General features: G+C 59.7%; 1 protein-coding gene across 1 annotated transcript; it reads left to right on the top strand.

Annotated features, from left to right (window-relative positions):
* EGLN1 (egl-9 family hypoxia inducible factor 1) lies at nucleotides 1-27,557 on the top strand. Its single transcript, XM_029047142.2, is given in 6 exon segments — nucleotides 1-183; nucleotides 185-589; nucleotides 20,285-20,404; nucleotides 23,783-23,919; nucleotides 24,418-24,485; nucleotides 25,379-27,557. Coding segments are annotated over 6 exon segments (963 nt in total). The 5' UTR covers nucleotides 1-15; the 3' UTR covers nucleotides 25,444-27,557.
* Nucleotides 27,558-27,959: the final 402 nt, after the last annotated feature.

Genomic DNA, 27,959 nt, shown 5'->3' with positions numbered 1-27,959 from the left:
GGCCTCCCCGCCGCCATGGCCGACGACAGCGGCGGGCCCGGCCGCCTCAGCCCCGGCGAGCGGGACCGCCAGTACTGCGAGCTGTGCGGGAAGATGGAGAACCTCCTGCGCTGCGCCCGCTGCCGCAGCTCCTTCTACTGCAGCAAGGAGCACCAGCGCCAGGACTGGAAGAAACACAAGCTCGTCTGCCACGGCGACGCCGGCGGGGAGGCCAAGAGGGAGCCCGGGGGGGCCGCGGCCCAACGGCCAGACCAAGCCGCTGCCGGCCGGGAGGCTGGCGCTGGAGTACATCGTGCCCTGCCTCAACAAGCACGGCATCTGCGTGGTCGACGACTTCCTGGGCCGGGAGACCGGGCAGCGCATCGGCGACGAGGTCCGCGCCCTCCACGACACCGGCAGGTTCACCGACGGGCAGCTGGTCAGCCAGAAGAGCGACTCGTCCAAGGACATCCGCGGGGACCAGATCACCTGGATCGAGGGCAAGGAGCCCGGCTGCCGCGCCATCGGACGCCTCATGAGCAGCATGGACGACCTCATCCGACACTGCAACGGCCGGCTGGGGAGCTACAAGATCAACGGACGGACCAAAGTGAGTCGCGCCCGGCGAGGCGGCGGCGGCGGCGGCGAGATGAAGGCGCTTCGTTCAGGGGGAGCGTTGAGCGCCGACCGGGTGCAGAGCACTGCACCAATTGCGCGGGACGGGCGGTCGGGCGACGGAGACCGTCCCCGCCCCGCGACGGACTTACGGAACGGGGGAGACGGCGGAGCCAAGCGAGACGGCACCGTCGAGATGAAGGCGCTCGTTCGGTAGTAGGGAGCGCCTGCTGGGTGCAGAGCACTGGACGAGGCGCTCGGGACGGGCCGCCGGGTGACGGAGACCGTCCCCGCCCCGCGGCGGGCACACGGTCAGAACGAGGGAGACGGCAGAGCGAAGCGAGACGGCACCGTCGAGATGAAGGCGCTCGTTCGGTAGCAGGGAGCGCCTGCTGGGTGCAGAGCACTGGACGAGGCGCTCGGGACGGGCGGTTGGGCCACGGAGACCGTCCCCGCCATGCAACAGGCTCACAGAACGGGAGAGACAGGCAGCAGAGCGAAGCAAGACAGCATCATCAGGGTAAATGCACTCATTCAGTAGTAGCGAGCGCCTAACTGTGTGCAGAGCACTGGACGAGGCGCTCGGGACGGGCGGTTGGGCCACGGAGACCGTCCCCGCCCCGCGGCGGGCTCACAGAACGGGAGAGACCGGCAGCAGAGCGAGGCAAGACGGCATCGTCGAGATAAATGCACTCATTCAGTAGTAGTATTGAGCGCTGACTATGTGCAGAGCACTGGACTGAGCGCCTGGGATGGGCAGTTGGGCGACAGACCATACCTGTCCCACGACGGGCTCACAGAATGAGGGGGACAGCGGAACAAAGCAAGACAACGACATCAAGATAAATGCACTCATTCAGTAGTAGTGAGCGCCTACTGTGTGCAGAGCACTGGACTGAGCGCTCGGGATGGGCGGTAGGGCGACGGAGACCGTCCCCGCCCCACGACGGACTTACGGAACGGGGGAGATGGCGGAGCGGAGCAAGACGGCATCATCAAGATAAATGCACTCATTCGGTAGTGGTGAGCGCCTGCCGTGTGCAGAGCACTGGACTGAGCGCTTGGGACGGGCGGTTGGGCCACAGACCGTCCCAGCCCCACGGCGGGCTCACGGAACGGGGGAGACAGGCAGCAGAGCAAAGCAAGACAACATCATCAAGGTAAATGCACTCATTCAATAGTAGTGAGCGCCGACTGTGTGCAGAGCACTGCACTGAGCGCCTGGGACGGGCAGTTGGGCGACAGAGACCATACTTGCCCCACGGCGGGCTCACAGCACGGGGGAGACAGGCAGCAGAGCAAAGCAAGACAACATCATGAAGATAAATGCACTCATTCAGTAGTAGTGAGCGCCGACTATGTGCAGAGCGCTGCACTGAGCGTTTGGGATGGGCAGTTGGGCGACAGAGACCGTACCTGCCCCACGGCAGGTTTACAGAACGAGGGAGACGGCCGAGCAAAGCAAGACGGCATCATCGAGATAAACGCACTCATTCAGTAGTAGTGAGCGTCTACTGTGTGCAGAGCACTGGACTGAGCGCTCGGGACGGGCGGTTGGGCGGCGGAGATCGTCCCTGCCCCACGGCGGGCTCACAGTCCAAACAGGGGAGACAGCAGAGCAAAGTAAGACGACATCATCCAGATAAATGCATTCATTCAGTAGTAGTGAGCGCTGACTATGTGCAGAGCGCTGGACTGAGCGCTTGGGATGGGCAGTTGGGCAACAGAGAGAGACTATCCCTGCCCCACGACAGGCGCACAGAACGGGGGAGACAGACAGCAGAGCAAAACGAGACATCATGAAGATAAATGCACTCATTCAGTAGTAGTGAGCGCTGACTATGTGCAGAGCACTGGACTGAGCGCTTGGGATGGGCAGTTGGGCAACAGAGAGACCATCCCTGCCCCGCGACGAGCTCACAGTCAGAACGGGGGAGACAGCAGGGCATAACAGAACAAAATAAGACATCATCAAGATGAATTCATTCATTCGATCGTATTCATTGAGCGCTTGCTATGTGCAGAGCACTGTACTAAGCGCTTGGATCGTACAGTTGGGCAACAGATAGAGGCCATCCCTGCCCAGGGACAGGCTCACAGTCTAAAAGTAACGATAGCATTTGTTAAGTGCTTACTGCGTGCCGTGTACTGTTCTAAGCGCTGGGGGGATTCAAGGCCATCAGGTCGTCCCACGTGGGCTCCCCGTCTTCATCCCCATTTCACGGGTGAGGTCACCGAGGCGCAGAGAAGTGAAGTAACTTGCCCCAAGTCACACAGCCGATAAGTGGCGGAGTTAGGATTAGAACCCACAGCCTCTGACTCCCAAGCCCGGGCTCTTTCCAGCGAGCCACGCTGCTTCTCAGGAAAGGGAAGGGTGTAGGCGACCACGAACGACCCCTTCCTAATAATAATCGCGGTCCGCGGTCAGTACTATGCGCCAAGCGCTGCCCTAAGCGCCGGGGTGGAGAATAATAATAACGATGGCATTTGTTAAGCGCCTACTGTGTGCCCGGCGCCGTTCTTGGAGAGATACAAGGTAATCCGATTGCTCCCCGCGGGGGCTCGCGTTCTTAACCCCCCATTTTACGGGTGAGGGAACTGAGGTGAAGCGACTTGCCCAAGGTCACCCAGCAGACAAGCGGCGGACGCGGGATGAGAACCCCCCCGGTCTCGGACTCCCCGGCCCGGGCTCTTAATAATAATTCTGGTATTTGTTAAGCGCTCTCTATGAGCCAAGCACTGTTCTAAGCGCTGGGTAGATACAAGGTAATCAGGCTGTCCCGCGTGGGGCTCACCGTCTTCATCCCCGTTTTACAGATGAGGTCACTGAGGCCCGGAGAAGTGAAGTGACTTGCCCAGAGTCACCCAGCTAAGTGGCAGAGGGGGATTAGAACCCACGACCTCTGACTCCCAAGCCCGGGCCCTTTCCATCGAGCCACAGTGAGATACACGTTAGTCGGGTGGGACACGGTCCCCGTCCCTCGTGGGGCTCCCTCTCTTATCCCCACTTTAGAGATGAGATAGACGAGGCCCGGAAATCGAGGGAGTTTGTGAAGCGCTTACTAGGTGTCGAGCACAGTACCGAGCGCCACGTTAAGCGGGTTGGACACAGTATCCGTCCCACAGTGGGCTCCCCCTCACCCCCATTTTAGAGAGGAGGTCCCCGAGGCCCAGAGAAGTGAGGCTGACTCGCCCAAGGTGTCACAGCAGACGGGTGGCGGAGTCGGGATTAGAACCCAGGCCCTTCTGACTCCCAGGCCCGGGCCGTAGCCACCGGGCCACGCTTCCACTCCCCCCGTCGCTTCCCCGCGGGCTCGGCGGTGGGACCCGTGTCACGTACACAGCCGGCTGACCCGTTCCCGGAGGTCAGGTCCCCTCCTCCCCTCCCTCGTCAGGTTCTCCGGCCTCGGTATCAATCGGTGGCGTTTACCGAGTGCCCGCTGCGGGCAGAGCACTGTGCCGATCGCTTGGGCAGATAGGGTGGCTCCGACGTGATTCCCGCCCACCGGGAGTCTGCAATCTGGCCTTCCCTTCCCCTCACGCCCCCGGCCCTGCGGAGGTCGTCGTTTCCGTGGCGGACACGGTTGAGAATTAACCCCCCTCGGGCCGGGAGCCCCGGGTCCCACCGAAGCGTGCGGGCCTTTAAACGCGTGCCGGGTTGAGGCTGGCGTAAACTCGTAAAAAAACAAAAATACGCCACCCCAACGATGGAAGAGTTTTCCGTGCGAAGCCGGGTGCCAGAGTGCCTTTGCCTCACGGCGCGTTAGGGCCCTTTATCAAGTTGAAGAGACGGCACCCCTCGGCCTGCCCTTTTAGAAAGCCAGCGGGTCTCTCGCAGCTCGTTCCGCACCAGGTCTCTCTCCATCTTGGTAGCTGAGGAGGTCCCGGAGTTACCTGAAAGGTGGGGAAGGGTTTGCTTAGGGCACGTACTGGTGGGTGAACGTACGTGTCCGTTCCCCTTTTGCAGTTTCCTTTACCTAGAGCTCACGGCCCCCGACCGGACCCCGGCCCTGGCCCTCTGCGGCCGGTAGATCGACATTTAACCTCCGCTTCCCTCCCCGGTTATCTCTCCGCCCCCTCCCAGGCACGCACGGATTCTGCTTCCTGAGAATCTGAACTTTTCCTTCCGCTTCCCCTTACTCCTGTCGGCGTTCGGAAGGTCGACGGGGGAGGTGAGACAGATATCTGCCCCTCTCCAACCCCTCTCCGTTTTTACCTCGGGCCCGGGATCCCACGGTTGGATTGACTGCACGAGCGTGGTGCCCATTTTTCTTTGGGAAGGCTAAACAGAACTCGGGATTTTAATGAGTTTTGTCGTCGCCATCGGCGGTACTTATCGAGTCTTCACTGTGGGCTAAACGCTTGGGGGTGGGACGCGGAGTCGGTAGACGCGGTCCCTGCCCGCAACGCGTTTTCGGTCTAGAGAGGGAGACGGACGTTGCTATAAATTGAGTTATCATAGGTAATTTATAGAGAAGTCCGTCTGTGCCGTGGACTGGAGGGGGTGCCCGAGGGTCCCAGGTCCAAGCGCAGAGACGGTGCAGAAGGGAGCCTGGGAACGGGGGGCTTAATCGGGGAAGGCCTCCAGGAGGAGATGGGACCTTAATGAGGCTTTGAAGGTGGGGAAGGGTGGCCGTCTGGTGTGTATATGGAGGGGGAGGGGGTGCCGGGCCAGGTCGATAATCGGTGCCTGTGGGGACACCCCCTCCCCCTGCCAAGGTGCCGGGCGCAGTGAGTGGGGGGTAAAGAGGAGGGAAAAATACCCTGGTCAGGTTTTTCTTGAATGAAGAGAGGCCTGTGAGGTGCCCTTCTCGAGTGCTGAAACTCTCTGTAATAATGATAATAATAGTAGGCAACCTGCTGTCAGGGAAAGGGGTGGGATTGCACATTTGAACTCGGGCAGCCCAGCGATGTGACGTTTGAAGAAGCTCCTTCCGGAAAGAGCTCGTCTCCAAACGGGCCTGCCCAGGCTGCGACCGTCAGGTGGGGGGTGGGAAACGGCAAGGAGGGAAGGCGCTGTGGTGACCTCATTAAGAGGCTGGTTGGAGTTGGGGGCTCGAACCCCGACCCAAGGGCGGGGACGGAGTTGCAGGGTCAGGCTGATCCCCGCGGTCAGTGGGGAAGGAGGGCAGCCTGAGCCCCGCGACCCAGGGGCTGGGGTGCGGGGGGACGTAGCCCGAACTCCAGCCTTATGGAGCTAAAGAATCGCCGGCCCCTTCGCTCTTTCCTCCTCCTGTTCGCGTGGCTTTTCATTTCAGGCTGGGAGAGAAGCGTGGGGATAGATTTGGGGGGGCCTCCGTTCTCCCCCAACTCCCTCTGTGAGACCGACTTCAGAGCGACTGGCTCGGGGAGGAGGCGACCCGCCGTCTGAGTTCCGGAGTCAAGTCGGTCATATTAATCGAGCGCTTCCTGTGTGCAGAGCACTGTACTAAGCTCTGGGGAGCGTGTAGTAGAACACGTTCCCTGCCCACGACGAGCTCACAGTCTAGAGGAACCCCTTGCCCGGGGCCACGGGGACGGCCCCGGTGGTTCCTTAGAGAGCGAGATGGCTGCCGCTGTCTCTGGGCTCTCGGGGCTCCCTGCGGCGTGCGGCCCGGCGGAGCAGAGTCTCGCCCTCCCTGCCTCTCGCCCCAGCTGCCCGAGAACGTAGCCCAAGAACCTCTCTGGTTGGGCAGCGGGGGTCTTGGCGGCCGAACACAGCAGGGTCGACCCCTCGGCGGCTCAGGTCGTCCAGATGCCGGGGCCCGAGAGAGCGAAAGGCCGAGGTGCGAAGGGGGGCTGGTTCGGAGCTGGCTCCGTGGCCCGGCCCCCTCCGACAACGCCTCCCGTGCCCACCCTGTGCCGGCCCGGGCTCTGAATGTGGCTACTGCTTTTAGGGGGTAAGTTCTCGGGCCGGGCAAACTGCACCGCAGCTGGCACTCCCCGAGGACGTCCGGTTGGCAGCGGCTCTTGGGCGAGGTGTCCCGGACCTAGTCGTCCTGCCCGGCGGGTTGCCGCCTCCCCGGACGTGGAGGGAGGGGAACTTGGGCCGCTCGGGCTCTGTCGGTTCTCCGGGTAGACGGAAGAGCGGAAACCCCCTCCCGCTCCCTCGGACGGGGTCCCACCGCAGGTCGGGGCCGTGTGAGCGTTTTGGTTTGGTTTTAGACTTTGTTCACACTTTGGGATTTTTGTCTCAGTGTCGTGTGAAAGTTATGACTAAGTAACAAGTGACGTGGAGCGTGAGTAAAAGCGGTCTCACTTTTCCCCCGGGAGTTGGGGATCCGATCAGATTATAATAATAACTGTAGTATTCGTTAAGGGCTTGCTCTCTGCCAGGCACCGTACTAAGCGCCGGGGGTGGATACGAGCAAATCGGGTTGGACGCAGTCCCTGTCCCACATGGGGCTCACAGTCTCATTCCCCGTTTGACAGATGAGGGAACTGAGGCCCAGAGAACGGAAGCCACTTGCCCGAGGTCTCCCAGCAGACAAGTGGCGACGCCGGGATTAGAACCCAGGACCTTCCGAGGCCCAGGCCCGTGCCCTCTCCCCTGCGCCATGCCGCTTCTCTAATGGGCAGCACGCTCCTAACCATGGGTTTCCACTCTTCCGCTGGGCCGGGGAGGTGGGAATCCGTCCTCTCGCCCTCAGCTTTCCGCTCCTCTGTCCCCGACAGAAAATCCCCGGGGCGGTGTGGAGTAGCGGGGCTGCCGCTGGACTTGACATTTTTCCGAGGATTGCGTTTTGAAAACCGTGAAAACGATCCACGGAATTTTAGAGGGTTTTAGGGGTCAATTTGCAGCCCAACTCAACGCTGCCGTCCTCCCCGCCGAGGCCAACGGCAGACACCGAAGCGGGATCCGGCTGGGGCCACGCCGTCTCTCTCCGGCCAGGTGGCCGAGCCGAGGGGACGTGGGAGCTGCGGGGTTGCGTGCGGGACGGCGGATCCCTGAGAGCTGCCCGGCTCGGGGGCGATGGTGAAAGAAAGGTTCCTTTTTCGGTCTGGTAGCGGTCGTGACTTCTGGAGTTTAAAATGTGGCCGGCGGGAAATCCAGTCCTGTGGAAGAGAAGGAAAGAATGGTCGTGACGGAGTACATCCCCATCTTTATACTCTTGCCGTTCCCCCCTGTCGGAGATCCATTTTCAGGTGTGGCTCCCCTTCCAGACTGTAAGCTCCTTGCCGGGCGCGGGTCGGGCCGCCCAAATGTATCGCAGTGGACTCTCCCGAGCGCTTAGCCCAGTGCTCTGCACACAGTAAGTACCGTTGAGAGGTTGAGAGAGATGTTGGGCTGTTTTTACTGATTTGGACCCGGACCACCCAAAGTCCCAGGCAGTTGATATGTTGGTGCATTAGATGGACTCTCCCGGAGAAGATGACAAGATGAGAGGCACCTTGGCCTAGTTGAGAAGCAGTGTGACCTAGTGGCTTGGGCGTGGGAGTCAGAAGGATCTGGATTCTAACCCCGGCTCCACCGCTTCTCTGCTGTGTGACCTTGGGTGAGTCCCTTCACTTCTCTGTGCCCCGGTCGCCTCCTCTGTGAAATGGGGATTAAGACCGTGAGCCCTACGTGGGACGGGGACTGTGTCCAACCCGATCACCTTGTATCTTTTCCAGTGCTCGGAGTGCCCGGCACAGAGTAAACGCTTAACAAACCCCACGATTATTACGGCGACGGGCGAGCGAGCCCCAGCGTGGTCACGTTGACGTCAGGGCTGCGATCCCCTGCGGGAGCTCGGTGGTTTGTGCGGGGCCGACTCCAGCTCCGTGATCCCCTCTGAGGCCTGGAGTGCAGCACGTTGCAGACGGAGGTCACGCGAGCGTATTACCGGGGGCCCCGTCGATGGCCAGAGTGGCCGGAGTCCACGCCGGACCCCCGTGCCAGGACCCCGCAGGTGCTTGGCACGGCAGCCTCCTCAGTAGGCGCTTTCCATCCGTGCCAGCCGGCGTCGTTCGGGAGTCCCTCGGGGCCCACCCGAGGCGGAGGAGACGGAGGGACTGTCCCGGCCAGGGCGAAAAGATGAACCGAGACAGGTCGGAGGGGGCTGGGTAGGAGCGGAGGCCAACCCGCCTGCTGGGCTGGGGTACGCTGGACCTCGTTAAGGAGATCGTTCTATCTCAGCAGCCTCAGAAAGGGTGTGGGCATTGAAGTCCAGCCCGGAAACCCGTTTTTGGGGGTTTGCTCTCCGCGGGCTCTGGAGCGTTCTCTTTCACGGACTTCGGCCCAAAGTTTGTGATTTCAGCCTGTTTTCCCACTGGGATTCTCCTTCATTTTTTCCACCAGAGAGCTCGAAAATAGGGCCTTGGAAAACTGCTCCCATCATATTGCGGAACGGCTCCGCACCTGCCACGTGACCTCGGTTGAAAGCCGATCGTGTCGCTCTCGAAAGTGTTTGGACTGCAGTTCGGTTATTCGTCTCTTATTTTTTTTGGAAGGCGCCCGAGAGGACAGTGATCCTTTTGCCCGTATTGTTTGCGCTAAACCGTCTTGCGGTGATATCCTGGGCGGGCCCTTCGCCCGGCAGACTCCTCTCTAAATCGGTGTTGAACGGTAGCCATAGGGTCCCACTCGGGGAGGGGGGAGCGGACTTCCCTTTCCAGTCGACCTCGCGGCTTAACGGTCCCCGTCGGCCACGGTGCTGTTTTATGAGCATCTGATGTGCGCAGAGCTCTGAACTCGGTGCCCGAAGGACATAGAAAAAGAGGAAAAGATGTGATCCTCCCCTGTTCCGACGTACGGGGCAAGGCAGGCATAAACATGAGAAAGAGAGCAACCGTTTATTAAAACAGATAGAGAAATACCCGAACAATAATGTTAAAAACACCGTGGTGGCTTATTCAGCTCTTACTAGGAGACGGATTAGGGTATTTAGCCCTTGCTAGAGGCCGAACCTTGCGCTGAGCGATGAGGTGGGGGTGGAGGAAAGGTTCAGATCGAGTCCCTGGTCAGCGAAGGCGGGCTTAACGGTCTTCGGGCCTGGGGACCGGGAGAGGGGACGCGTCCCCCCCCCCCCGGCCCCTCCCCGGGGAGCCGGTGGAGGAGCCGGGCGAAGTGGCAGGAAGGGAGAGGGGTTGGGGAGGGCGTGGCGGGAAGGGATAGGAGAAAGGAACCGGAGCCGCGGAAGAGATGGATGAAGAAACCAAAAGTAAGATGCACCAGCTCCTGACCAGCTCTAAACCAAAAGGGAGATGCACTCCTTTCCCTCGCACCAGCAGGGAGCTGGGCTAGAGAGACTTAATCTGAAATCGCGAAGGAGGAATCGTTGTCTTGGAACAGTGCTCTCTGCCCCCGGTAGGCCTTCAAAGACTGCCGACCGAAAGCGAGTCGTCTTCTGGATGGGGTCGGTCACCGTGTCTTAGCCCGTGCCTCCGCCCTCGCTTCGGGAACGTGGCTAGATGAGGATTCCGATTAAGTAAGGGGTTTCCTCAAGGCCAGGGAATGTAAGGAGTGGTCGGCCTGGGGTTGGTTGTTGGTTTGAGCTCCCCCGGGGAAGTCACCGGGGGCGCCGAGCGGAGAGGTCAGCCGCCCTTTGACAGCGCTTTCCTCGAGTTTAGGCTTCACCCTAGCCGCTGTCTAGAATCTCCAAGTCAAGATTGAGGTAGATGTGGCTTTGCGAAACAGGCTGGACGAGGAAAGATTTGCCCCTTGTGCCGCGTTCGAATGATGCCGCCCCGTGGGGTCCTTCGTCCGGCAGCCTCGTCCGCCGCAAAGGCCGGCCCGGCCCTTGCCCACCTGGTCGGGAGCAAACTGTGGCTCTGCCCGGCTCCTGGCAGTGCTCGCCGAGCCTCGGGCGGAAAAATGCCCCTCCACCCGCCCCGCCTGCCCACCCTCCCGAAGGAGAGTCGCCGACTGCCCGGCGCTCTCCTCGAGCGAGACCGTCTCCGCCGTCCAGTCTGGGGGCGGTCCTGGGATGAGGGTGGGACGGACGGACCTCAGCCGCCCTCCTTAACTCTTCCGGAGCCTTCCCGTCCAAAGCCTCGGGTGGGAAGGGGCCCCCACGCTTCACCTAAGCTCGCGCTGGTGAGGCCGGCGAGTCCTGACGTGGGCTTAACGAGGACGCTTGTGATGGGGGCCGTTTCCTGAGCTACGCTCCGGTCTCTGCTTGAGGTAATGGCCCAAAGAAGCCGTGAACCATCTAAACTCTAAACCGGGGAACGTTAAGGAGGATTTGAGGGAGGAAAAGAAGGCTCGCACCCATCCCTCTGTCTTGGAAATGGCCACCGGGAGATGGTGTTTGAATTAGGCCCCTCTTCTCGGGTTGGACTTTCTGAGCATCGCTCCCCGCGACTGTCTCAGGGCAGGCAGATCCGGGGCTCGGCCGGAGTGCCAGCTCGGTGGCAGAATGAGGAGTGGGTTGTCAGCGCCCATCCCCGATCGGCCCTGAGGAGAATGCGCTGTCCCGCGGCTCCCTGGCCTTGACCTAAAATCCTAGCTGCTAGTCCGCCTGCTGCTAGTCTGCCTTACTTATCATTATTATTATTATTATTATGGTAGTCGCTAAGCGCTTTCTATGTGCCGAGTACCATTCTGAGTGCAGGGGTAAATACAGGTTAATCAGGTTGAACACAGTCCCTGCCCCACGTGGGGTTCGCGCTCTTAATCCCCATTTTACAGATGAGGGAACTGAGGCTCAGAGAAATGAAGTGACTTGCCCGAGGTCACGCAGCAGACGCGTGGTGGAGCCGGGATTAGAACCCAAGTTCTTCCAGCTCCCGGGCCCAGGCTCTTTTCGTTCATTCAGTAGCATTTATTGAGCGCTTACTACGTGCAGAGCGCTGTACTGAGCGCTTGGAGTGTATATCCGCTAGGCCACGCTGCTTCCAATGTGGAAAGCGAGGCTGGAAGCAGAACGGCCACTGGCCACTGCAGACAGCGCTCATCATTCAGGATTCTCCCTTCGAATAATAAATGATGTTGGTATTAAGCGCTTACTATGTGCAGAGCACTGTTCTAAGCGCTGGGGGAGATGCAGGGCCATCAGATTGGCCTACGTTTTTTAATCCCCATTTTTGCAGGTGAGGGAACTGAGGCACAGAGAAGTTGTGACTTGCCCAAAGCGCTTAGTACAGTGCTCTGCACATAGTAAGCGCTCAATAAATACTATTTAACGGATGAATTCGGCAGCCAACCCAGAAAGGGGGGTGGGGGAGGAGGAAAGAGAGAGAGAGAGACAGATCGACAGACCCTGCTCCTCTCCCCTCCCGCCCCAACCCGTAGACACTTGGGCTCCATCCACTTGGAGCTGCTGTCTGGGGCGGGAGATCAGTTCCACAGAGAAACTGTCCGGTAATTCCCAAGGCAGGCCCGTATCCCACGGAGGGTCCCACCAACTGACCGGCCCGGACCCTTCCCCAACCCCGGAGCTAAAGCCACCCGACGGATCATCGCGGAGTCAGCTGCTCGGTCCGTCAGAGCCCTGAAGCCAGGACCGCAACCGAAGAGCTCCCGTGGTTCGTTCGGGTCCTTGTTTCCGGCTCGCCGTCCGGCTCGGGAGGTCCCCACGGGTCTCCTCCGTAGGCCTCTGTTCCAGTCTCTTCATCTGCGACACGGGGATAATACCGGTCCCCTGCTCGCGAATGCCGCGTCCGTTAATTTGTCCCCTTCGGATGTTTGGAGAAAGAGGAACCTTTTCTTATTTCTTGGAAAAGGCGGGCTCGGTGCCCTTAGGCCTTTGGAGCTGCTCGGTGCTCCTCCCCACCCTCGCCACCGGCCCCGAGCTCTGGTTTCCGTTCGTCTCAGAAGTTTGGTGCGGCGGGAGGGTTCCCGCCTCGGAGGAGGGGCGTCGGGCCCGGCCGAGTTTCGGTTCCAACCGCCCGGTCGCCGTTGAGGCAGTCGGCACCCCGCCGTGCCATCGTGAGAGAGGAAGCTGCGGCCGGTCGAAAATGGAGAGAGCCCCTCAGAGGTCGCCTTACGCCTAGGGAAATAACGGCCAGGCGGACGGCGGTCTACCCTGACCTTTTGGGAATGGCGAAGCGAATTGAGGGAGAGGATGAGAGGCGGCCGGCGTAATCCCCTTCCGAACTGTGAGGTCCCTACGTGCGCGTGAGCCTGGCCGGTCGCGCTCGTCTGTTTCAACGGCCGACGGGGATATTGTCGTCGAGTAACGAGACGGTGACCGTCACCGCGTCGCCCCGGCGTCTGCTCAGACCGAGTTTGAAGGCCTCCGGCGCCTGCTTCCCTCCCTCCCCCCATCCCCATCTCATTTGGAGGATCTTCATATAACGGCTGCCTTTCGTATTAATGTTTCTCTCTCTCCTTTTAGGCTGTAAGCTCGTCCCGGGCAGGGGACGTGTCTGCTCGTTCTCGTGTACTGTACTCCCCTAAGTGCTTAGGATAGCGCTCTGCACGTAGAATAGCGCTCAGTAAATACCAGCGGTCGTCCGATCTTCCGGGAGAACGGCTCTTTGCCCTCCAGGAGCAGCTCCCGTCCGTACTCGCCGTGCCGCCGCCACTCGTTCGCTTACCTGATGGTCACTTGGCAGCGGTGCCCGTCGCCGCTCGAGGTCGGTCAGCGCGCTCACTGCGTGCAGGGCACTGTACTAAGCACCTGGGAGAGCGTGGCGTAACGCTAGAACAGATACGGCTTACAGATTGCAAGCTCGTTTGGGGCTGTGCCTGATTACTGTTGTATCGGACTCTCGCCAGCGCTTCGTCCAGTGCTCTGCACACGGGGAGTGCTCAGTAAATACGATCGAATGAATGAATGAGTGAGCTGAGCCACTTCCCCCTCTCAAATAAGGTATCCTTATCTACGACTGAGGGGATGTGGCTATCCAGGGCTAGACCAGTGGACCCAAAGTGACTGTGTTTTGGTTTCTCCCTGGGTCGGGGGAGAGGTGCCCACGGGGGGGGGGGGCACGCGGCGGGACGGACTCCCGGTCCCCGGCCGGTTGGCCTGAGCCCCGTGCCGGACAGACCCTCCCGCCGTGGGCCGGGAGAGGCGCGGGACGTTGTTTCGCGAGGGCGTGATGGAGGCTATTTCTGGATCCGGCCGGGGGGGGGGGTCCGGCCAGAGTGGTTCTGGCCTACCGTCCCGCGAGGGTGGAGACCCTCTGGTGTTTCGAGGCCCGGTCTGGGTGGGTTTGCAACTCTCTTGCTAATCTGATTCGCAGCTGCCTATTCAGTGGGGTCCCTGGGCCTCCCAACTTCTGCCTCTGTCCAGGCCCCCTGGGGCAGAGCGGGGTGTGTTTGTTCTGCTGCTCTGTTTAGTCCACAGTCCTCTCCCTCACCTAATCTGATGAGCCCTGGGTCACCCACACCCACACCCGTCCGCCCCCAGCCCGCCCCTTGCATATCGCTTGGGTCTAGAGGGCGGGGAGCTCTTCTGGGAGCCCTCTGGGTGGGGATTAGTATTGTATTTATTGAGCGTTTACTAAGTGCCTGGGAGAGGACAATATAACAGACGACTCATTCCCTGCCCAGGGGGAGCCAGACATTAATATAAATGAATTGTAATTCACGTAAACCATCCCGAATTTGGGACTCCCCAGCCTTCCCCATTCCTCCCAGGGTCGAGCAGTAAGGCCGTCCCGGCGAGATGGCCGCCCCGCAGGTGACCGGCGGCGTGACGTGAGCCGGACGGTGGGAGGAGGGTGACCGACGTGGCGGGCGCGCGCGCTCCTTTGTCGCCCAGCCCTCCTGGAAAGAGGGGCCTCTGGTGCCCTTCCCACCCGCCCAGCCCAGTTGCCCCGAAACCTTTCCAAAGGAGTGAGCTGGCGGGTGGGTTGGAGCACGCTCTCCCCGCTGGGCCCGCTCCGGCCTTCGGAGTGGCCCGTGGTTGTGCTTCGCCCACGTTTCCTCCATTCTCTCTCTTTCTTCGTTTGCCCACATCCTGCTGCCCTCGGCCCCACCCAACCCCCGCCCCACCGCCGGTGCCTCTCAGCACCTCAAGCGTGAGGAGGGGAGCGGTCACGACTCTCTGCCGAGGTCCTGGCCGATCTGGGCGTCCCCCTTGTCGGGGGGCGCCTCCCTCTGCCACCGCCGAACCCCCGTCGAACCACCTCGGCGGGCAGGCGTGGGCACCGGGGCCGCCCCCCGTTCTCGGCCGTCGGGAGTTTGGTGGGATGGAGGCCCTGGGTCCTCATCCCGGTTCTGCCAGATACCTGTTGTATGACCTTGGGTAAATCGCTTCACTTCTCGGTGCCTCGGTCGCTTCATCCGCACAGTGGGGATTCGGTACCTGTGCTCCCTCTTACTTAAAAGGAGAGCTCCAGGCGGGACCTGAGTGTCTTGTATCTAATCCCAACCTATAGTTTAGTGCTTGGTGCTTAGTAAGCAGTTAACATTTGCTATCATTATTATTAGCATCGCCGTCATTAGAGTGGTCTCGGAGACATCGGGGGTCCCTCCGAGAGACACTCTCTCGCCTCCGTCTCTCTCGTCCGGATCTCTCCCGCGCCTTCTCGGCCTCATTCCCTCGGCCCTGCCTCGTGAGGTTCAGCCCCGCGGCCTTTCCCTGCTCGCTGTCCACACGCTCTAAGCGGGTCACTCCCAAACCGACCTGGCCAGTCCCAATCCCTCTCCCACTCGAAAAGCTCGAGTTCGCAGTGGCCCCTGGGGCGCGTCTCTGCGGCTGACCCACCAGCCGGCACCTTGAGCTGATCGGGCCCTAAAATCCCGCTCCTCATCTTCCCTCCTGGACTCTCATCCCTCCTAACTTCTCCCGCTCCATCCACCACAGCACCGCCCTCCCCGCTCTCTTTCCCAGAAGCCTACGACCGTGGCACGTCGGAGGCACTGTACTAAGCGTCCGGGAAGCGCAGAATCAGCGAGTGACCCGTTCCCTGCCCTTGGGGAGGTGGCGGTCCGCACTCCAGCGGGGAGACGGACGCAGAAATAGCAGCAGCCGCCGTCATCAGAAATAAGCGACGAAACGGACAGTTGAATCAGTGAGTCAGCCGTGCCCTGCGTGGGTTTGGATAAGTCCGCAAGTGCTAGGCCCGGCTGCCGGCCTTCTGTGACTCAGGGTGCCGGGAATCCACCGGGGACGGCTTATCGGAGGAATCGTGAGTTTGTTGTCCTTTTTTTCCTGTTTTGTCTTCGAGAGCGGAGTAGAGTTTCCACGTGTTGCCGGAGAAGACCGCGGCGGAACTAAAAGCGCTGATGATAACGGCGGCTTTCGTTGCGATGACGGGACGCGGGGCCGAGCGCCGGGGTAGATGCGGGATGATCAGCTTGTGCCGTGGCCGCCCCCGGGCTGGCCTCTGGGATGAACCGGGCCCTGGAGAAGGGGGCGTCGACTCCTTCCAAAGCCCCAGAGGCCGCCCCGTCCCGCAGACTGGCTCGGGACCGGTACAGAAAGCGCCCCCTGCTCAGCACGGCCTGGTGGAAAAGGCACGGGGCTGGGAGTCAGAGGACATGGGTTCTAATTAGGGCTCCGGCCCCTGCCTGCTGTCGGACCACTTCTCCGGGCCTCAGTTTCCTCCTCTGTAAAATGGAGGTGAAGACTGGGAGCCCCCTATGGGACAGGGACCGTGTCCAACCTGATTATCTCATATCTAACCCAGCGTTTAAAACATAGTAAGCCCTTAACAGATATTATTATTATTATTATTATTATTATTATTATTACGGGCTCTCCCTCCCGTGGGCACCCTGGCCCTGAACAGGGAGAAAACTTGTTTATCCCTGGGAGATGCTGTGTTAAAGAGCCCCAAGATGCCTTTTTTGTCCCCTTTCTGTTGCCCTGTTGGATGGCAACAGTGCTCTCCTGGACTTTTCCTTGGGAGGAACTGGGGCCAAATGAGTAAAATGAGCAGAGCGGGCCCTACCCTGTCGTGGAAGAGAAGCAGCGTGGCTCAGTGGAAAGAGCACGGGCTTGGGAGTCAGAGATCATGGGTTCGAATCCCGGATCTGCCACTGGTCAGCTGTGTGTGGGCAAGTCACTTCACTTCTCTGTGCGTCAGTTCCTCATCTGTAAAGTGGGGATTGAGACGGTGAGCCTCACGTGGGACAACCTGATTACCGTGTATCTCCCCCAGCGCTTAGAACAGTGCTCTGCACCTAGTAAGCGCTTAACAAATACCAACATAATTATTACCACTCCAAACTCGGCCCGTCGCTGTTGCCGCTTCGTCGTGCAAAGCCCTCGCCCCTCCCCCCTCGCACACTGCTTTCCCCGGGAAAATCTGCGATGTAGCGAGGGGGGTCGGCGTCTTCCCGTTGCCCCGTTCCGACCAGGTCGCATCGAGCGCCGAGGCCACGGCTCGTCGCCGCCGCGTCGGGGGCCGACCGGGCCAGAGCGGGTCGCCCCCGCCCGTCCGGGTCTCCGTCTCCCCGGGCGGAGCCGCCCGCCGCGGCGGTCTCCGGACCTAGCTTTCGGATCCCCGGTGCAACTTGGGAACCCCAGAGGGCTCTCCTAGAGCCTGGGTTTCCATCCCACGACTTGGCAGGTATTTTAAGAATGTTCTTCCCACATCACGAGTCTGATGCGGTGTAACAGGAGCCACCCGCTGGCCCCGGCAGATTCGGTGTAGGAAGGAAATGGGGTGTGTGTCTCTGTGCGTGTGTCTGTGTGTGTTTGCGTACGGTGCCGTTACGCCTCCCAGCCTCCGCCTCATCCTTACTACGCTTCACCGGCCGGGACTCTGTGTTCCTTTGTGCCGTCTCGCGGTGTTTAATACGGTAAACGAGCAGTGGACCCCTTGTGGATCGATGGACTGAAATTAACCGCTCTAGTTTTGTTTTCTAACGAAACAGCCATTTCGTGATCCGTACTTCTCAAGGAGTGCTCTTTTAATACATTTTTTAAAAAATAACCCAGATGAAGAAACCGGCCGTTTGAAAACTGAATTCTTCACTGGAACGTTACCATCCTCAACTTGTACTTAGGGCCCCAGGGGGGATGGTTTTGGCCGAAGAATCGTCGGGGGTGTCCGGTCGGGTGGATGGGCTCGGCGGCAGTGCTGAAAAAAAGATGACCGGTTTAATAGTGATAATCATAAAAATGATAATAATTGTGGTATCTATTAAGTGCTTACTGCATACCGGGCCCGGCCCTAAGCATGGGATTAGATACAAGATAATTGGGTTGGCGCATAGTCTCCGTCCCACGTAAAACTCACAATCTTAAGCCACATTGTACCGAATTGCACTCTCCAAGCGCTCAGTACGGTGCTGTGCACGCAGTAGCGCTCAATGAATACGATGGAGTGAATGAATGAGGGAACCGAGGCACGGAGCAGCGAAGTGTCTTGCCGAAGGTCACGCAGCGGACAAGTGGAGGAGCCGGGATTCGAACTCAGGTCCTTCCGACTCCCAGGTCCGTGCTCTACCCACCGGGCCACGCTGCTCTACATGAGCGGTCCGCACCACCTCGGCCTGCCGGGTCACGGGGGTTACGGCCCCCCGGTGCGGCCGCCGCGGCCGTCGATCTTCGCTGCTTGGAACAAGCCACGTGTGCACTCTGTCGGGCACCGCGCCCGCCGCCTCGCCGCGCTTGGGCCCCAGCGGGAACACGGCGGGCAGGGACGGGGAAGTGCGGTTGGCGTGGTGCCAGCCTCCGGTCCCGTTCCCCCCCCCCCCCTCACCACTTCCTCCTTGTGGGGTCTGGGCTCGTCCAGGCCCGTTTCATCAGCACCCGTTTCGTGATGGGTGTTTTTGAGAGACTCCCTCCCCGCTACCCGCTAATCTGGGTAAGGAGATCACCGTTCATAATTTATCAAACCGTGCACCTCGTAATTTGGGGGAGCGTTCTTAAAATACCGAAGTCCGAAAAGGGAGGGGGAAAAAAAACCCGTTTCCTGACTCAGCCTCATTTTAAGTTCGAGCTTACCAAAGCCCGAAATAAATCTCTTCAGACTCCAAAGAGGTATCACGAGCCTCTTCCTTCCTTTTATTCTCATGGCAAAACATAAATTTGGGTTATTTCCTATCTGTTCAGAAAATCCTTTCAATTATGCATAGTAAAGTATCAAGAGAGGAAGAAAATGAAACGTGATTGTTCTGTTCACGTAAATACATTGTGTTCTGAGCAAGAGACTGAAATGTTGAGAGCCGAGGGCCCGAGGCAGCCGACGAAATGGAGACGGTGACGATTCCTACCCCGTGGTAGAATTTCGTCCCACCCCTCGGGGTGAGACCTCACGGTGGGGCCGGAAGGGTCCTCCGGGTCCCCTCCTGCCGCTCCCTGCCCGGGCAGGACCGGGCCGGAGGAGGAGGATGATTCCGATCGCCCACCCCCCGGCCTCGCAGGCTCCGGAGAGCCGTCGGTCGGTGCTTCTTAGGGTCCGGCTTCCGCAAGTGTCCCGTAGGAACATTGCCCACCGGCCCCCCGGGCACGAGACCGGACGGGTGGGCCTCAGAGGTGACCGGCGCGGTAGGCCGCTTCATCCTCCCCCGCCTCGCGGCAAGGCCCTGACCAGGGACGAGACTCTGCGGCTCGAAAGCAGATGGAAATCCGCCGGTTACCAAGGGAATTGCATTCGTGGTGGGAAACGTCAAGAGGCCGTGCCCGTGAGAAGAGTAGCCGCCCAGAGACGAAGACGAGGGCAGCCCTCGTCCCACCGGACCGGCCTGGTCCAAGGCTGACGGTTCAGGACTGAATGGGAAACGACTTCTCTGTGGGGGCGGCTACGGGTTTCCCGTCCGCGAGTGGAGGCCTAGAGGCCGCCGGTCTGCCCGGGGGCAGGAGGGAGTAGGGGACGGCCACGCGCCTTTGTCCGTTTTGACCCCCGGTGAGGAAGAGAAGGAGCAGAGGTGGAATTCAGGAGGGATCACCTGTCACCGTCGGGCCGCCTCGGACTCTGTGCAGACGGTGGCTTCCGCACTCCTGAGGAGGAAGCTGACGAGCGGGGGGCGGGGACGGTCCGCCTTCTGCGTCAACTCGGTGACCGCAGGGGTCAAAGCCGCCATCTTCGATGAAAATCCCCATCACCCGAGGGCCGGCTCACGTCGTGCAACCCGGGCACGCTAACCCCGGGCTTCTTTTGGGCTTCTCCTGGCCCCGAAGGACCCTCCGTGGAGAACCGGGGACGTCAGCCAGTTTGACGTCGGCTGGGGTCGGGGGGTGGGCCGAGGTGACTGGGCTCAGGAGGCTTTTGCTGGCCGGGTGGTGATCTGCCAGGGGTCAGAGGAGAGACGGTCTCCCACGGGGAAACTGCAAGCTGCTTTCTTTGTACGATGTTTTCGGCCCAGATTTTAAGGAAAGGAGCCCCTAAACGGTAGCGGGTCCCGGCGGGGAGAGCGTAACGGGGTCACGGGAGGGGCTGTTGAATTGGAGCTGTCATGAGAGCGGTGCTGGGCAGGCGAGGAGAAAGAAATGGATAAATTGTACGTTTCTCAGGAGGTTTCCTCAGCACAGTTTGTTCGCGAAAATAATTGCGCGGCCGTTAGCGCGCAGGCCTTACCCTTTGCCAAGCACTGAGGGAAACGCCGGAGAGAGACAAGTTTGCCAGGTCGGACGGAGTCCCGCCTCCGCCCGGGGCTCCGGCTCTGAGAGGGAGATCAGGGAATCTCATCCTCCTTTCCCAGAGGAGGAAGCCGAGGGACGGGGCCGAGGCCGCCCGGCAGGCCAGCGGAAAGCGCCGGGGCCGGGACCACCACCCGAACCTCCCGGCCCGCGGGCTCGGGCTCCCTCCGCTTGGCCATCCGGCCTCCTGAAGAGAGAAAGTCGAGGCCGGCCCGGGGTCGCCCGAGTTCGGGAACCCGTTTTATAAAGAGACGCTTCCCACTGCCCCGCTTGTTTCAATATCGTGTCTTTGTTTCTCGTTGCAGGCTATGGTGGCTTGTTACCCAGGCAACGGGACAGGTTACGTGCGTCACGTTGATAATCCAAACGGAGATGGACGATGCGTCACGTGTATATATTACCTTAATAAAGATTGGGACGCCAAGGTATGTAGCGGGACTCGGGGCGGTGTGTTTGCGCACGCCGCCACCGGCCCCGAGGTCTCTCGCGTTCTATTGGACTCTCCCACGCGCTTACTACAGTACCGTGCACACATTAAGCGCTCAGTAAATACGATTGACTTACTGTCGCGGCCGGAGGGGCCTGAGCATCTGGGGAGCGGGCTGCTGCCGGGGGCCTTTGCCGATACCTCTCGGGAGGTTGCTCTGCACTGAGTTGCTGGTCTTTTTGAGCCCACCTGTCGGCCCTTTGCTCAAGTAGTTTTCCCTGGCAGGGAGGGGCGGTCAGTCGTTTTGAGTGCTTACTGTCTGCAGAGCAGTGTACTAAGCACTTGGGAGAGTATAACAAGACAGGACCAACACACTCCCCACCCACAACGAGCGTACAGCTCGAGTCCTTTGGTGGTCCGCAGCCGGTTTTCCCGAGCCCATTAGCTGGAGAGGTGGGGACCGAACTATTGAGCGCCTCTAGACAGCAGCAAATCTGCATTTAGCTCAACTGGCACAGGGAGGCATTCCTCAGGCCCGCCCTCGGGCTTCCCCGATAGCGGGTGCGCGGCGGACAGCGTGCGCCCGGCGCTTCAACGCTCACAGGGGGACCGACCGCACGGGCAAAATGGCGGGGGCGGCTTGGGCAGGGAGCAAGAGCAGAGCACGGGTCCCTCACAGCCACTTCTTTAACGCCTAGAAATCGGCGAAGAAGCCCAGGGGCCTTACCAGTGGTCAGTCCCTTTCCTTGATCAAACTTACAGCTGTCTTTTGAGATTTTCCCGAAACGTAGAAGATCCAAAGAAAATATCTATCTGGAATATTTGCATGGGATGCGTTATTTATTACCTTCAGCTCCTCATTCGTTTCATTTGGGTTTTTTTGGTAGGGGTGGGGGTGGAGGGCCAGTATTTGGCGAGAAAGAGCCGAGTCCCCAGTTGCCGGGCCGAATCTCGGCAGCGGCCCCGAACTCTCCCCCTGCAATTGTCCCAGCAGGGCACAGCTGTGTCCGGAGACGACCACGAAGGTCGCCTCCTGCTCATCCCTTTCTCGGGGTCTGGAAGAAATCCACTTCCTAAGCCGAGGGAAACGCGTCTCCGCTGTGGTTTTGGGAGGCTGGTGGCACGCAGGGGAATTCCCTAGGAAGTGCAGGCGTTAATGGAGGCGGGGGTGTGCGTGTCTGGTTTGGATCCGCGCTCTGCCAGTGCGGCCGAATGAAGTGACCTCTTCTCAGACGTTCGTCCACAAGAGCTCCGTGCATCTGTGGCCGGCTGGGTGGGGTGCGGATTTAGGGAAGTGGCAGGGGGGAGAGGTCTGAAGAGGGAAAGGGGCATTAGGGACGAGAGAGGCAAGAGGAACCAACCGGGAACCCTGACAGGGAGAGAAGGAACCAGAAGGACGGGCCTGGTGAAAACTAGGAACTTTCAGGAAGGGGAGACAGCCCGAAACACAGGAAGAGATCAATTAATCCATGGTGTTTGTTGAGCGCTTACCGTGTGCGGAGCATCGAACTAAGCGATTCGGAGACTACGGTACAACAGAGGTGGTTGACTCGTTCCCTGCTCGCGTGGGCTTTGTTGTCTAGAGGCAGGGGACGGACATTAATATAGAGAAATTACAAAAATGTGCAAAAATGCTATGGGACTGAGAGTGGGGTGACTAGCAAGTGCTTAAAGGGCAGAGATCCATGAGCATAGCTGATGCAGAAAGGGAATGGCAATTGGGGAAAAAAGGGCATAATTGGGGCAGTCCTCTTAGGGAAGATGTGATTTTTCAGCAAGGGTTTGAGGGAGGGGAGAGCGGTGGTCTGTCGTACGTGGAGGGGGAGGGAGTTCCGGGACAGAGGGAGGACAAGGGCAGCAGCGAGGTAGATGAGATTGAGGTACGGTGAGTAAACTGACATTAGAGGAGCGAAATGCGCGGACTGGATGGTGGTGGAAAATCGGCCGGGCAAGGTAGGAGGGGGGCCGGCCGATTGAGTGCTTTAAAGCCGACGGTGAGGAGTTTCTCTTTGAGATGGAGGTGGATGGGCAACCGCCGGAGGTTGTTGAGTTGGGAGACGTGGCCCGAATGTTTTCGTTTTGGTTTTTTTTAGAAAAGTGGTCTAGTGAGTAAAGCAACTGGCCCGGGAGTCAGAACAGGCACTAAACAAATACCATTAAAAAAAAAAAATCTGGGCAGTTGACTGAAGGATGGCCTGGAGAGAGGAGACACGGGAGGCAGGGCAGGGTCCCTGGATTGTGCCCCTGAGCCCCGGGAGAGTCGAAAGGCGTCCTTGGACGTCCTCGGACTGACCCCCGGCCTTCAATCCAGGGGGCCCATTTGCCTTGGGCAGTCTGAGCATCATAGCCCTGAGGAGGCCGGCCCCACTCGGCCTCCTGGGGTCCCCCGAACTGGACCGATCCGTCCCAGCTCCCACTGGGCAGCAACCTTCCCCGCTCCCTTTCAACCGTTTCCGGCTCGAAGGGCGGCGGGGTGTATCTGCGCAGCCAGGAGTAAGGTCGGGGGTAGATGGGGATGGGGGCATGTGATGACACAAGCCCTGCCTTGCTTCTGTCAAACTTGGCTGTTTCCAAATTTGTGGAGGACCCCACCCCACCCCAGATGGATTGCCATCTAATTCCCGCCCCACCACTGGGCAGCCGGGTGACGTTTGGCGAGTCACATAGCTTCTCTGTGGCCCAGTTGACTCATACGTAAAGTGGGGATTTAGTACCGGTTCTTCCTTCTCCTTAGGCCGAGAGTCTGGGTCTGACCCGATTATCTTTTTATCTGCCCCAAGGCTTAGTACAGTGCCTGGCACATCATAGTATTTATGGCTATACAAATATTATTGTTGTTATTTATCCCAGGGCTAGTACAGTGCCTGCCACATAGTACTATGGCTTAATAGTGATTATTGTGACGACGATTGTGATTCTGGGAAGCGGAGTGTAGCGGCGAGAATGGTCCCCAGTGTCAGAGGTCAGGGATTAGGGGCCGAGAGGCTTCTGGCCGAAGGGGGTGAGTCTTTGGGGCGATGCCGGGACCCTCTGTGACCCGGACCCAAGTGCCCCGGGCAGGCCTCCCGGGGAGACCAAATTCAAGGCTACTGATTTATCCCGACCGTCTGGTTTTCTTATTGGAAAGAAGCCAACCACTCAGGAATTCCTTACCTCATCGCACTGCGTCCCAGCCCCACAGCGCTTATTTATATATCCATAATGTATTTATTTATATTAATGTCCGTCTCTCCTTCTAAACTCTAAGCTTGTTGTGGGCAGGGAATGTGACTGTTATATTGTCACGTTGCACCGTGCTCTGCACACAGTGAGTGCTCCGTAAATACTACTGACCGATCGAATTAACTCCGGGACAACAAAAATTGGCATTTTGTAGGTGAGTGGAGGCATTCTTCGAATTTTCCCAGAAGGCAAAGCCCAGTTTGCTGACATTGAACCCAAGTTCGATCGACTGCTGTTTTTCTGGTCAGATCGTCGCAACCCTCACGAAGTGCAACCTGCATTTGCTACAAGGTAAGACCCGGCCGTAGGGGCCAGCGGTCGATTTTTCGAAGGGTTGGATTCCCCTTGAGCCTGCCACGGAGTACCGTCTCCGTGTTGCCGGAGAGACGTGGAGTTTGAGCTGAGCCTCCGCGATGTCGGTACCGGTAATGGGGATGTCGCCCCGGGGCTGTCCCGGAGGGTGGGGGAGAGACGGGGCGTAGCCTCTGTCGTTGGAGTCCCCTCCCACCTTTGGCTGCCTCTCTTCCACCCCCGTCCCGTTTTTGGAGCCTGGAACAGAACGGAGGGGCCTCCTTCCTCCCTCCTTCCCTTCCTCCCTCCTCCATTTCTCATTCCTTCCTCCGTCTCTCCCTCCCCTCTCCCCCACAACACACGCACACACACCCCCGGGATGGAGAGAAGTGACTGTCAGCCCGCTGCCCAGGGCCAGGAGTACCACATGCCAGCGCCGTGTCCAGGGTTTCCCCACCTCGATCCTTCCTCTCTAATTCCAACCTTCTTTTCTTTTAGGTACGCAATAACAGTGTGGTATTTTGATGCAGATGAGCGAGCGCGAGCTAAAGTAAAATATCTAACAGGTGAGAATAGTGGGGAGGGTTCCTGCCGGACGGCAGAGGGGGACGAGGGGATGGGAAGGAAGATTTCCCTAGCGCTGCCGTCGGGGTGGGGTCTGGACCCGTCAGGTGAGGCCTGCGCCATCCTGGAGGCCAGCTGTGCCCGGGGGCCGGGCCGCTCCCCCGAGCAGTAATCGGCCACGTCACCCCCAGGCGTTCGGGAGTCCGGGCGGGACTCGGGGCCGAAGTCCGGCCGGGCCTGCCTTCCCGAGGGAAGTCGAGACGGAGCCAGAGGGGGGTAGTGGTTAGGGGTAGTGGTCTTGCTTCAAACGGCATCTGATTTCAAGACACCGGGCCCTCTCGGTGGACTTACGACTCCTCCCGGGAAGCCCACGGGACCGGGAGGGGTCGGACCCGGAGCCTGGGTGACCTCGGGCCTGTCCCTTATCCGCTCCGGGCCTCCTTTCCTCACGTGTCAAGCGGCCTCCCTGCCTCCTACAAGTGCGACGGGGAGTTTGATTATCTGATTATCTTGTATTTGCCCCAGAGCCCGGCATGAAGTAAATGCCTGATAATTAATTGCGGTAACTAATCTGGGAGCTGACCTTTAGGTCTGTCTTTTATTTTATTTTATGTACTTTTTAAGTGCTCACTATGTTCTAGGCCCGGTACTAAGTGCTGGGGTAGATACAAGATAGAGTCAGGCTGGACGCAGCCCCTTCCCCACGTGGGGCTCACAGTCTGCGGGAGGAGGATTGAATCCCCATTTTACAGGTGAGAGAACTGAGGCGACTCGCCCACGTTCACCAGCAGGCAAGCCTATGAGGACCCAGGCCCAAACTCATTCCACTAGGCCGTGCTGCTTCTGAGCCTCCTGGAGTCTCCTGTATCGATTCGTCTTTCTCTTTTCCCCACAGGTGAGAAAGGTGTGAGGGTGGAACTGAATAAACCTTCTGACTCCGTGGGGAAGGACGTTTTATAAGGCCCCTGCTCCAGCCACACTCTCACGATGCCCACCGTCTAAATGTGGCAGACGCTCTGTTGACGCGTGACCGGCAGCGGGACCAAGGAAACTGGGCAGCCGTTGGGCATCCTTCAGAGGAAGAAAGGAAGGAAGAGAGAGCGGTGTCTCGGTGCGGCGCCGGACCGGAACCCGTGGCCGTCCCGGCCCCCAAACGGAGCGTCTGGGAGGTATCGGAGCGGGCGGCCACCGAGGTCACCCGGCCCGCCCGCGGGTCACGCGCCCCGGGCAGGAGCGGGCAGGAGTCCGGCTCACCCGTTCTTCCACAGTCGGCCGGCTGGACCCCCTGCTGTCTTTCCACAGCCCACCCTCTCCTCTCTCCCCTTTTTCTAGTCAGGTCTGAATCGGGGGGGGGGGGGTGGGAGAAAAGGGTGATTTTTTTTTTTTTTTAAATATGACCAGGTACCGTCTCTCTGAGCGAATCGAGTAAAAACCACAGTATTATTCCCCCAAATAGCATCGATCTATTTTTGTAAATCTGTTCGTACTGTTCTCCTCGGCCCTGAAAAGATCTAGTCGAGCCGGCTAGTTGCCAGTAACCGAAGATCACTTTTTTCATTTCCTTCCATCTTCAAGTCAGAGCAGGAGCACTTTAACTGCCAGCTGGAATCAGGTTGTCTCGTGGTCATATCTTACACTAATTTGAACTCTGAAACGATTGCTGCTGTTGTGGTTTTTTGTTTTTTTTGATCCTGTCCTTAATGAAACTTTTAACCGGAAAGAAAGATCCCTAGCGCTCTCAGTAACCGTCTCTTAGCTCGCAGTCTTTTCACGTTGGAGACGGGGGAGGGGAAGAGTTTCTACACGGTTTGTTTTGGGCCTCAAAGTGACCGACCCTGGGCGGGCGGGGTCGTGGGGGTTCTAGGATGAGAAGCGGCCGTCAGCACCTCTGGGATGCGCCCAGAAACTCCTTGGTGACCGAAGAGGAGAAGCCTCTTGGCGACACTCCCTCTTCGGATCCCCCCGTTTCCCGCGGGCTCTGGGTCGAGTTGGTGGTGGTGAAGTCTCCCTCCCATGGAGGCTGGGATCTGGGGGTCGTGCCTACTGGGTTCCAAATCCTTACCCCACAGTTTTTCCCAGTGGGAAATGTGTCTCTGCGCTGCTGCGGCCCCCGGAGCCCACCGGTCCGGCACGGGGGGGGGCGGGGGAGGGAGAGCGCCGGCGTCACCGCACGGCTCTAGGGCGGCCCTGCGGGGGGGCCTCAGCCAGCCGTCCTCAAAAACGAACACGCCTTCTTCCGACAGAAGAGCTGGGGGGGGGGGGGGGCGGACGGTTGGAATCGCGACCCGCTCAGCCAGCTAAGGAACGGATGGGGAAAAAGGACGTCTTAGGCTCCCGGTGTCTTCGGGGAACTGAGGCCTCGTCCGGGCGGAGGCGGCGGCCGGCACAGGGCCGCCCCCCTCCGGCTCTCCCCTCTCCTCTCTGCCCACGCTCGGGTCCTTTGCCAAAACAATGTGAGTGTACAGAAACCTTTCTGTATATATTACAACTCATGACAGTTTTAGCATCTGTATAGTTTGTATTCAATTAGAAACCTTTTCTATGGAAAGCGCAGTAATTTTTATTAAAAGATGGCTACTGTTCATGTAAAATACGAAACGCTAGTTTCTTTTTAGTGAAGCCGGTTGGGGTGAGGGGCCGGCCCCGAGGCGCGAGGTTGGAGAGGCAGAAGGAAAAGCCGGGTGGCTTTTACGTTGGGTTTTGCCGGTCCAGATCTCCTCCTCTGTCCCTCCTCGGTCAGCCGCTCCGCGGGCCGCTCCAGCGGCCCCCCCCCCCCCCCCCCCGGTCCGTTGGACCCGTCGGCAGAGACGGCCGGCGAAGGCCTTCGGGCCGGGAACCCCCACGTAGCCCGCTGCGAGCCCCAGGCGGGCCCGGCCGGGGCCCGGCTTCACCCCGCTCTCACTCTTGACGCTAACCAGCTGTGGACCCGAGACCTTTATCTGGAGCAGGCAGAGAAATTCAGGATCCATTTACAGACTGCCTATAAAGTGATGTCATTTGAAAAAGCGGTGTTTATTAGGAAAGCGCTCTCAAGTTGCTTGTAAAGCTAATCTAATTAAAAGATGTATAAAGGTTCCCGGCAACAGTATGGTGGTTATTTGCAACGACAGCCGCCATCTCTTCGGACCGAGCCCCGGCGACGCGGTAGGTGGTCCGTCCCGCCGGCGCGCACGGAGTTACCCCCTGCCGTCCTCGTCGCCCCCGCCCCTACGCCCAGCCCCGCTGAGGCGGGGTCGCCTACAGAGACGGAGGGATGGTGCGAGACCCTCCCCTGGGCTGGGGCCGCGGGTGGCCGGCTAGCCCCCCCCGAGGCCGGGCAGAGGCCGGGGCGCCGCAGGGGGCCCGCGGGGACCCTTGGCCGACCTCAGCGGCGGCTAGTCGCCCCAGGCCGACGGGCGCGCACTCCTGGCCGGCGGAGGCGGGAAGCGGGCCCTGCCCTGGATCTGGAGGGGAGGTGTGGGTGCCCGCTCTCTGGG

This window comes from Ornithorhynchus anatinus, chromosome 19, assembly GCF_004115215.2.
Source record: "Ornithorhynchus anatinus isolate Pmale09 chromosome 19, mOrnAna1.pri.v4, whole genome shotgun sequence".
Classification (NCBI taxonomy): Eukaryota; Metazoa; Chordata; class Mammalia; order Monotremata; family Ornithorhynchidae; genus Ornithorhynchus; species Ornithorhynchus anatinus.
This window is presented reverse-complemented; position numbering and strand designations above follow the sequence as displayed.